We start from the raw sequence: 10,000 nt of genomic DNA on the forward strand, positions 1-10,000 counted from the left end.
ATTCGACCTCAAATGAGTACCTGGTGTGATGTGTAAAACATCGCCACTGGGGAGATAAATGTGGCCGGGTGTGGTGCTGGCCACGCACCCCCCTCGTGTGTCTTGCCGGCCTTTAAGGCGACAGGGTGTGTGAGGGGCTGCGAGTGGATCTCTGAGAGAGTGAGAGCATCAGTGAACATCGGCTGCTGCAGGGTGATTAGCTTTCATCGCGGCACCCTACATCTACATGCGCCACCCAGGTCCATGTATGTGTGTATGTTGAACATATTTCGCACCGTACGCAGCCAACCGTGTCCCACAGCGATCTGATTACACCGCCCTGTAAGGGTTACAATGTAATTCCCACAGCGTGATATCATTATCATTTGTTCTAATGGATCATTTAGGTCTTTAAAATTTTTAACCTGGAAAATAACTGGAAACAAAATGCCTCAATTGCACAATTGACACTGCAAGCACACTATGACGCGCGTACGAACACCGCTCTGCCCCAGTTCTATAAATATAACTCGACAGGTTTCGCTGCCAGTATTATGACTCATAAATGATGTTTGTATTCGGGTTAAGACTATTGCGTGGCCTAACCCAAGACTTAATTAAAAATCTTAAAATTAAATATGCATGTTTCTGAAATGTTTAAAAATAGCATTTATCATGAAATTGACCTGCAACCAATGTTAAAATGATGCATTATCATTGTTATATTTATTTACCAAGGAAAACCTAAACTCTTTTTCAAGAGGGTCCTTGCCAAGGTTTTCACAGTAGGGGGCAATTTTGCTGTTGTGTGGTCCCTATTGGGTATGTGGCCCGTAACAGTTGCATTGCACTGTATGTGTTTTTATTACAATGGGAGGAAAGCGGTGGAAACCGGTGGAACCCGCAGGAAACCCTTGCAAACTGGGGCCAACATACGAATCCACGCAGAATGGCGCCCGAGTCGGGAATCGAACCCAGGATGTTCATGTAGTGAGGCGCGAACGTCACCGCTGTGCCGCCGCCACCACATTGCCACTCATTAACGATGAAGCGGTATGGTTATAAAACGCGTAGACTGGAGTATAAACTGCCGATTCACGGTGGTCACTGTTCACGTTTGAAGGGGCCTGGTCGCCAAGTAACTGGCTGTGTGCGTATAAACGCTTCACTGCGCTCGCCTTGTGTTGGAAAATTACCGCGCGTGTCCAAACACCGCAAATTGGCAGCCATTTGTCTGCAGTCTGAATTCAGCACCATGGTTAACACGAGCGTCGCGTCGCCACCTTCTCCACGATGGACCAAACGTGGACAATCTTTCTAAGTTAGCCTTAGTCTATCTGAAATGAGCAATGTATCTAGTAAGAGTTCAACATGAAGCCACCAGATCTCAGTACAAATCAATCCCTGCCTTCTGAATACAGGTGCCAATTCCCGGATAGTGAAGAGTCAAACTCAGACGGGTGGCGACTCTAGTGCTTGCAGACATGAATATGAAAACAGTGATTGCTAAAACATAATCGGTTACCGTTTTATGTGCAAGAAACCCACTTGCAAGTCAACGATGCGCACTACAGTTGCATTTAGATTTTATTTTGCTTTTGTCCACAGCAATGTTAAACAGTGTCAGCTAGCATCTACAAGACACGTTACAGATATACGCTGTCTGCACATTAAGAGCGATCAGAAATGTGTTTTTGGTTCTCCTGCCGGCAACGTGCCACGAGGGGTACGTGGTGTAACGTTGACCCGACCGGCATCTACCTCCATCAGCATCTTATTCGTTCACATTTCATCGGTTTAACTCCTCAAATCCAAGTGCCTTGAAATGGATTCACACAACACTGTCATGCGTACGCACCACTTACAGACGTCACTTTGGTACGACAAATACCACGGCTAACATTAAATTAGTACGCGAGCATCCTGCGACTGTACGAACAGTTGTGCAAAGTATAAAAATAGGATGTTTCACGCGATAACTTTGTTTTAAAAAAACACTCTAGCCAAGTCACCAACAGTTATTTTTATAAGTGTGTCCGTAGAGAGATTCTGGTCACCAGTGAATCGTCGTCGCAACGTTGTTCGGTAAGGCACGACGGCACTGACATCTTAACAACCACTGTACTGCTGGCGAGCTCTGCTGTAGTCGAACCAGTGCAACTCTGAGTCACGTACATACGCTGCATCGTCAGTTATAAAATGAACCATGGTGCAAAAAACAAATATAAAACGTTTAAGAAAAAGTCACACGTTTCCTCAACAGCTTTAAGACCCGAGTTACTGCTGGAATTCATTCGAGAGATATTGGCCTGCAGTCACTGCTTGGCTCAGGCTTGGCTCTGGCTCAAGTGAGCCATGGATCAGTCACCATGCTTAACCTCAGCTGGCTCTGGGCAATAGTCACAGTCGTGTACGAGATATTCGCATGATCCAAGCCGAACCACGACTGTTCACTCACGCGTCATTGAATAATCTGAGCGGCTCAAGCCTGAGCTGGGCTGTGATCGAGAACATGGTCCATATACTGTATCGTGCTTCATTAAGAAGGGCAAGTGTATCCTCACTGCTATTCATCAGCAAACCACAATGCCGCCGCTGTCACAAATCACACATTGGACAGCAATGGCGGATTATATCAGAGGCAAACTAAAGGTTTTCCCAGATGCTGAAATGACGCTGAATTGATGTCTTTTAGTTTTTATTATTTTGCTTGTTTACCTAGAAAAGCCTCACTGAGTCTCACTCTTTTTTTAAAAGAGGGTTCTACCAAGTTTTCATAGTAGGGGGGCAATGTTTCTGCTGTGCGTAATCCTAATTGAGTAATTTGCAATACCAGTTACATTTGTCATGTTTTTTTTGCTATGGGAGGAACCCTGCGCAGAACATGGGGAAGAGATTACAAACTCCAGACTTGAACCCAGGCACTTCTTGCTGTGAGGGGCACGTGTCACCACTGCGCCTGATCAGTGTAGTCATCAAACAGCGCGAGTCACCCCCCGGGATCACACTCAGACAAGGCATCAAAGTGCGTGTGTTTCCAGACACCCTCTCTCTTCCTGCTCTTCATATAAAACGGCGGCTGCTCATGCTGCCACTGCTGCAGTGGGACTCATCAAGCCATTTAGGAACGGCACCTTCGCAACAACAGAGTAACACTAAGTGTTTTTCATTTTGCTTATTTTGGGCACCACTGTTATATTTTGATCTGAAAGGTACAGCTTAGGTAAAAAATTGCTTAAAAACCAAAAAGTCCTTCACTTTAGCAATAGTATTGCAAAATATTTTTTTCATTACAAAGAATCGTGAAAAAAATTTCCGCGTAAAAACGTGTACTGCAAAAGCCTGGACCCTGGTAGCGTTCTGAAGATTAAAAAAAACAAACTCTGTAAAAATTCAAGTTTTGTGCAGCTATAATGTCTTCTCGCGTCCAAGACGTCAGCCCAGGATCTTGGGGAACACGGTTCTCGGGGGCCCCGCGGGGCTGTGCTCGTGCGGCTGCTGCTGGTGGTTGTTGGCGGATGCCGTAGCACGAGTCCGACGCTTCCCCGATGAACCGGCGTGCGGCGCAGGCGGCAGCTTGGCCAGCGGGTCCGAGCGGCCTCCACGGCGGCCTCCGTCCCCACCGACCGCCGCAGTGCCGGCGCCCGCCCCTCCGCCGCCGCCCCCCGACTGTGGGGGGGGCCTCGGCAGGCGGCGCCGGAGCCAGGGGTGGCGCAGCGCCTGGGCGGGCGTGAGGCGCTCCGAAGGCTCCCACTCGAGGCACCCACGCAGGAAGTCCAGCAGCAGGGGGTCGTCACAACCGCGCAGCGCCGCCGGCAGCTCGCGACTTCCCGGCGGCCCGCGTGGCTTCCCGCGGCGCGAGCGCCCTGCGTTGAGCACCACAGCGCCGTCGGGCGCCTCGGTGACGCCGCAGTAGCGCGGGTGACCGCGTGAGCTCACAAAGTTGCGCGAGCGCTTGCCCTGCGCGAGCAACCGCTGCGGCGGCATGCCCAGCAGCTCCATGGCGCAGGCCAGCTGGTCACCCTCGTCCTCGCCCGGCAGCAGGGGGCTACCCGTGAGCAACTCTGCCAGAATGCAGCCCAGGCTCCACATATCGATGGGCGGGCCGTAGCGGGCGCCCAGCACCACCTCTGGCGCGCGGTAAAAGCGCGACTGGATGTACGTGTAGACCCGCTGGTGCTCGAAGCAGCTCGAGCCAAAATCTATCACCTGCACCGGCAGCATCAAGAAGTTAAAGCAAACATTTACGGTTGGTCAAGTGGTGAACGTACAATTTGAATGCATGGGAATCCCATTTTACGTACTATATAATGTGTAGGCGATGCACTATATCATTATAAGTCAAAGTGACTGCCTGCTCAGATTATGGAGGCATTGGTGCTTATTTCTTGATTACATCTTTGAGCCTATGCTGGAAATTCTACAATATTATGACAGGGCCGAGTCTTTCCATAAGGCAACCTTCCCCATAAAGTGGTGCCTATTTTATCGACCCGGAGGGATGATGATGATGGGCTGAGTTAACCCACAACAAGGATTTATGTTCATTCACCCAGGAAAGTCTAACCGAGTCTCACAACTCTATTTGAAGAGGGTTCTGTCATTTTTTACAATAGGGTTAGATGTTGCTGCTGCTATATGCGATCCCAATCGCGTAATTTGCAAGTAATTATTCAGCACTGGGACGCTTTGCCAATACCAGTTACATTGTGCGTGTGTGTTTAGCTAGAGCGGGAGAACATACAAACTCCACGTGCCGAGTCAGGGATCGAATCCAGGAATTTCTTGCTGTGAGGCACGAGTGGTACCACTGCTCTGCCTTCAGTCTACATTAATTACTCATCACAATGAGATGACGTCAATGACAGGGCATTCTTGATCGTCGCCCATCATCGTTTCCTTCCAGTGGCAACGTGTTCTGCCCAGGCCCACTCATCTTCTTTCCCAGTTTGAATGGCATCTCTAGCCCGCGTGTTTCCTCTCATCTATGCCATCCTCTTCCTCTTTCTCAATGTAATTTTAAGCAGGTGTCTCTCCACGCTTCTTTGTGCACTTTTTGTTCCATATTTTTAATGATCATATTTTTGAACGATGTGTCCCAGTAGTTAGTAGTGTGCACTTCCTCTTTATGCATATGTAGGCACGTGGACCAGTGGTCCACGTGCCTACATACATTTAAAGGGAGGCATGGTGGCAGGGTGATGGCGCAGTAGCAACACTCGTGCCTTACAGCCAGAAGCACCTGGGTTTGATTCCCGACTCAGGCACCTTTCTGCGTGGAGTTTGTATTCTCTCCCCCTGCATGGGTTTCCTCCAATGTCTCCAGTTTCCTCCCATAGCTAAAACACACAATGTAACTGGTATTGGACAAATGTCCCAGTGCTGAAAATATACCTGCAAATTACTAATTTGGGATTACACACAGCAGGAACAACATCACCCCCCACTACCAAAACTTGGCAGGACACTCCTGAATTAAATACTGAGATTTGAGACTCAAGTGAGGCTTCCCTGGGTAAAGGAGTAACGCGTACCTTGATGCCGCTGCGCCCGGGCTGCTTCAGGAGAATATTCTCTGGCTTCAGGTCGCAGTGAATGATGCGGTTCCGGTGCAGCGTGTCCAGACACTGCAGGATCGAGTGCGCAAACTTCCGCACCAACGCCAAACTAAACCCCTGGAACTTGTTCTTCTTGATCAGCTCGTAAAGATTCATGCTGAGCAACTCGAAGGTCATGCACACATGCCCGCGGAATGTGAAGCTCTCCAGCAGGTGGATGATGTTCATGCTGTTCTCCCGGTCCTGCTTGCGCAGGTGCTCCAGGATGCGGATCTCCTCCGCCGCCTGCCGGTGAAAGCGTTTCTCATTGCGCACCATCTTGAGCGCCACATGCGTCTGGGTCTTATGGTCAAAGGCCTTCACCACCTGCCCGAAGCTGCCCTTGCCAATGACCTTGAGCACCTCGTAGCGGTAGGCGACGTGGTCGTGCGCGACGTGCACGTATGAGCCCTGCTCGTCGTCGTAGCCGCAGTTGCTTGCTCCGCCCACGACCCCCGGCCGCTTCTTCGCATTGTGCCCCACGAAATATATCTCCGCATAGTTGTAAATCTCCTGGTGCTCGTACGCCGTAAGCTTCTGTCCATATAGTCGCACCGCCTGATCGGGAGACGCCAGCTGGCTCCGCTGTTTGCCGCCATTGTTGTTGTTGGGCGACGCGGAACACGAGGCGTGATTGGCGCGGTCGCCGGACTTGGTGGAGGCTGGGCTGGCGCCGGCGCCAAGCGTCTTATCGGCCGCGCGCACGGCCGGCAGTGCGTGGGCCTTGCCGGCCAGCGGTGCACCGTTGGGCTGCGACGCGAGCACTGGTCGCCGGGCGCCAACGCCGGGGCTGTCGACATACAGCTGCTGCACCTGCAGCTGGGAGTGTGCCGAGAGCAGAGGATCGCCCGCGCCGGGCCTCGACGTGCCGCCCTGCTGTGGCCGTTCGATGCGCACGTTGCCGAGGAAGGACACGCAGTCGAGTCAGTGCAAGGTCGGTGATTAGTACCGGTTATTGTTGTGCTAGCGGTATATACGGTGAAAATCGGTTCGTACTCGATACAGCACGTATAGAAATGTCTCTTGCAATAAACACAGCGCGTTTTGATTAGAACTGAGAAACGAAGGGAGCTGATGCTGCGGTGGTGGTCGTGGTGGTGTAATGGGCAGCAGCATAATGGACTTGCAATCCAGAGGTCGCCGGTTCCATTCCTCTCCCAGCACAGAAGTTGAAAGAATGAGGCACATTTATACTGGTAGGAACGAAGTTGTAAACTGAGTGTACCAGCCTGCAATAGATTAATGTGTCCGTCCGTCCGTCCCCTTTCAATACTTTAACGAAGTGAAAAATTCCAATGTTCCTACCAGCCCACCCTGCAGGGACCTGTTTAAATCCTCCAAACCCTTCCGCCTATGTCCACCCAGCTGTGTGAATTGGTTCAGCAAAATTAAGTTGAGTAACAGGTCCCGTGGGTGGTGTAGAGTGTGGGTACGGCCACCTCTGCCGACTAAAATTCTAATGGGATCGGTTACCGGTACCTGGCTTTTAAAACCAGTAAACGATTCTCAAAACGGTTACCGCTTTTCGGTGGGGTGAACCACCCCTGTACTCAGTGGCTCGGCAGTAGAGCAATCGGAAGGATGAGAGTTCGATCCTGGATGCAACATTCTTTAGAGCTAGAATTCACACTGCCTTGTATGAGGGCGATAATTATAATTTTCCTCGTTTAGTGTCAAGACTCTTATTCAGAAGAATCCTAAAGTGTTTACAGCAGGGGGCGATGCTGCTGTGTGTGATCCAAATTGAGAAATTTGCAGATAATTTTTCAAAATTGGGATGTTTCGCGAATACCTGTTACATTGTATATTTTATTTGTGGAAACTGGAGAACCCATGCAGGACAGGGGGGAGAAAACATCCTCCACACAGAAAGGCACCCGAGTCGGGTATAGAACACATATTGTGCTGTCCGCGAGTCATGAGCGTCTACCACTGCGCTGGCCTGCCCCTCATATGTCTCGTCATTACTGAAAACAATGTTGTCACAAAGGTCCGGATCCAAAAGGGGCTGCAGGACCTAATGATTCTGTAGGACGAGGGACCGTGGCACTCGCGAGCGAGATGGGAGAAGTTGATCCCTGTGTCCACAGATATGTAATGTACTACACTGCCAATTACCATTTTTAACAGCCAAAATAAAGGAGCAGACAATTTGCCTCCTTCCCCCATCTGTTCATTCACATAAAATATCCAAATATTTGACACATCCCACGGCCTCCTGGAGTGCATATCACAATCAGCAGTCAGGCTTGCTTGAATGAATTCTGGCAAACTGCCAGATGTCTAGAGGCAAGAACCTTTTCAATTAGACATTGGTCCTGGTTCAAGACAAAACTATGTAAGTCAAGAGCTCGAAGTGTTCCCGTGGTCCCCGTGTCTCTGTGAGATGCTGCGACCATTTTGCAGGCAACGCGTGACGTTCACGAGGTGAACGCTCCCTGGCGCCGCGTCCTCACCGGCTGGCTCCTCAGGGGTGGTAACTCCACAGGCGTGCCCGGATCTCCGCGGTGGCGTGGGGGGCCGGACTCCGGGCCCTTGTCTCCTGAACCGGCCACTGCAGCAGCAAGAAGACAAGAAATCGTGTCACTTCATTCACAACATCTGTAATTGACGAGGAAACCCAGCACAACAGAAAAAAATAATGCCGGCTGGGAATGGAGTTAACAAAACACAGAGGTGCACAGCATTCCATGTACAAAGGATTAGATCACCAACTCTTCAATCGTACACATTGGTGTGTCGTTGAATATAATCTTATCGCTTAACATTACACTTCATAATGTGTAACCTGTGCGCCACTCTCACACCTTCATCATTCACGCCCCGTGTTGGCACCAAACCTCTTTCATTATTGGCCAACTCCACATAATTAAATTTGCTCCACACGCGCAGCACCACACACCCCGGACTATGGACACCCAGCACCACACCCTGGACTATGGAAACCCAGCACCATACACGCTGCGCCACACAACCAGCCCTACACGCCTTGCACCACACACCCTGGACGCTGGGCACCCAGCATCACACACCCTGGACAATCGACACCCAGAATCCCCTAGCAGTGCATCCTGCACCCTCTTGCAGGGCACCCTTGCGTGGCCCGCATCTTTCCCGTGGCTGCGAGTCGGGGGCCCTCCCCTGCGCTCGGGGTGACACTAAACGCGAATTCACGGCATTGGCAAAACTTCCCAATGCGGGGCTCCGCAACCGATTCATGAGACGCGGGCTCCCTCGGGCACCCGCAATGAAGATGTATTCACCCCAGTGACAACCGACGACTCCTCCGACCACATCACCGCCCGTGTCGCCCCGCTCCTCCCCGGGGCCCCGGTACCTGCTGGGGCTGGGGCTGACGCCGCCTGCAGCGGCCTCCTCGTCACGAACATGGCGACTCTTGCCGGCCCGAGCCCCCAGTCTCCCCCTGTGTCTCCGTGTACCTGTCTCCAAGTCTCAGATTATCAGGCTCTCAATTGTTTGTGTTTCTCGTGTCCTGCACCTCTGTTTCCCCTCATCTCTATCTCCCAGTGCCTCGTATTCCCGTATGTCTTTCTCTGTCACTCGTGCGTCTCTAGGTCCCTTCGTATATGTCTTCCCGTATCTGTCTCTCCGTGTATGTCTCCGTGTTTATCTCCGTGTCTCCGTGTTTATCTCCGTGTCCCCGTGTCTCTCACCGTGTCTGTCTCTTAGTATCTGTCTCCGTGTTCAGTGTCTATCCCCCGTGTTCAGTGTCTTTACCCGTGCCCCCGTGTCTCTCCCCCGTGTCTCTTCCCCGTGCCCCCGTGTCTCTGTCCCGTGCCCCCGTGTCTCTCCCCCGTGTCTCTTCCCCGTGCCCCCGTGTCTCTCCCCCGTGTCTCTGTCCCGTGCCCCCGTGTCTCTCCCCCGTGTCTCTTCCCCGTGCCCCCGTGTCTCTTCCCCGTGCCCCCGTGTCTCTGTCCCGTGCCCCCGTGTCTCTGTCCCCGTGTCTCTGTCCCCGTGTCTCTGTCCCCGCGACCCGGACCCCGCATCCCAAGATGGCGGCTCCCTCCCTTGCACCGCCGCCGCCGCCGCGCGGACTACCGCTCGGCGCCAGCGCCCCGCACCGTCTCCCACTCCCTCGCTTTCGCCTCACATTACCTCACATTCCCTCACACTCCCTCACGCTCACTCACACTCCCTCACGCTCCCTCACACTCACTCGCTCGCCGAGTTCCTTGTCTCTCGCCCCGCGCGTCTCGGCGCCACCGCGTCTCCCTCACGCCGAGCCCAGGGACCGCGGGGGCGGCGTCTCCATGGCGACGCGTGGCCCCGACCTCGGCCCCAGGGACCGTGGCGATTTCACCGCGAGGCTCCATCCAGGCCGCCCTCACAAGGCCCCAGCTGCTGCTGCCCGTGCTGTGGGCCCGCGAGCAACTCCGGGAGGCGGCCGCCTCCATTCAATCTCC

At 52.5% G+C, this 10,000-nt stretch overlaps 1 protein-coding gene across 3 annotated transcripts; it reads right to left on the reverse strand.

Moving 5' to 3' along the window:
- Nucleotides 1–1,548: 1,548 nt before the first annotated feature.
- Nucleotides 1,549–9,991, reverse strand: LOC116949457 (dual specificity tyrosine-phosphorylation-regulated kinase 2-like). 3 transcript variants are annotated; one of them, XM_032966827.2, is made up of 4 exons: nt 9,754–9,991; nt 8,033–8,130; nt 5,514–6,449; nt 1,549–4,188 (listed from the first exon to the last, which is right to left on the reverse strand). In XM_032966827.2, exons 1-4 carry the CDS (start codon nt 9,989–9,991, stop codon nt 3,415–3,417), a joined length of 2,046 nt encoding a protein of 681 aa, XP_032822718.1. In that variant the 3' UTR covers nt 1,549–3,414. The 3 variants fall into 3 exon arrangements, with proteins under 3 accessions (XP_032822718.1, XP_032822717.1, XP_032822719.1); XM_032966826.2 differs by having other exon boundaries at nt 5,514–6,452; XM_032966828.2 differs by lacking the exon at nt 9,754–9,991 and adding an exon at nt 8,914–9,323 and having other exon boundaries at nt 5,514–6,452.
- Between the last annotated feature and the right edge of the window lie 9 nt (nt 9,992–10,000).

This window comes from Petromyzon marinus, chromosome 36 (assembly GCF_048934315.1).
Source record: "Petromyzon marinus isolate PM22_M1 ecotype Great Lakes invasive population chromosome 36, UKy_Petmar_22M1.pri1.0, whole genome shotgun sequence".
Classification (NCBI taxonomy): Eukaryota; Metazoa; Chordata; class Hyperoartia; order Petromyzontiformes; family Petromyzontidae; genus Petromyzon; species Petromyzon marinus.

Coding starts and splice junctions, on each gene's coding strand:
- LOC116949457 (XM_032966826.2), bottom strand. CDS start 9,991: ATGGAGGCGGCCGCCTCCCGGAGTTGCTCGCGGGCCCACAGCACGGGC. Junction 8,131..9,753: donor ACAAGGAACTCGGCGAGCGA/GTGAGTGTGAGG, acceptor TTGCTGCTGCAG/TGGCCGGTTCAGGAGACAAG. Junction 4,189..5,513: donor CCGGGCGCAGCGGCATCAAG/GTACGCGTTACT, acceptor CTGCCGGTGCAG/GTGATAGATTTTGGCTCGAG.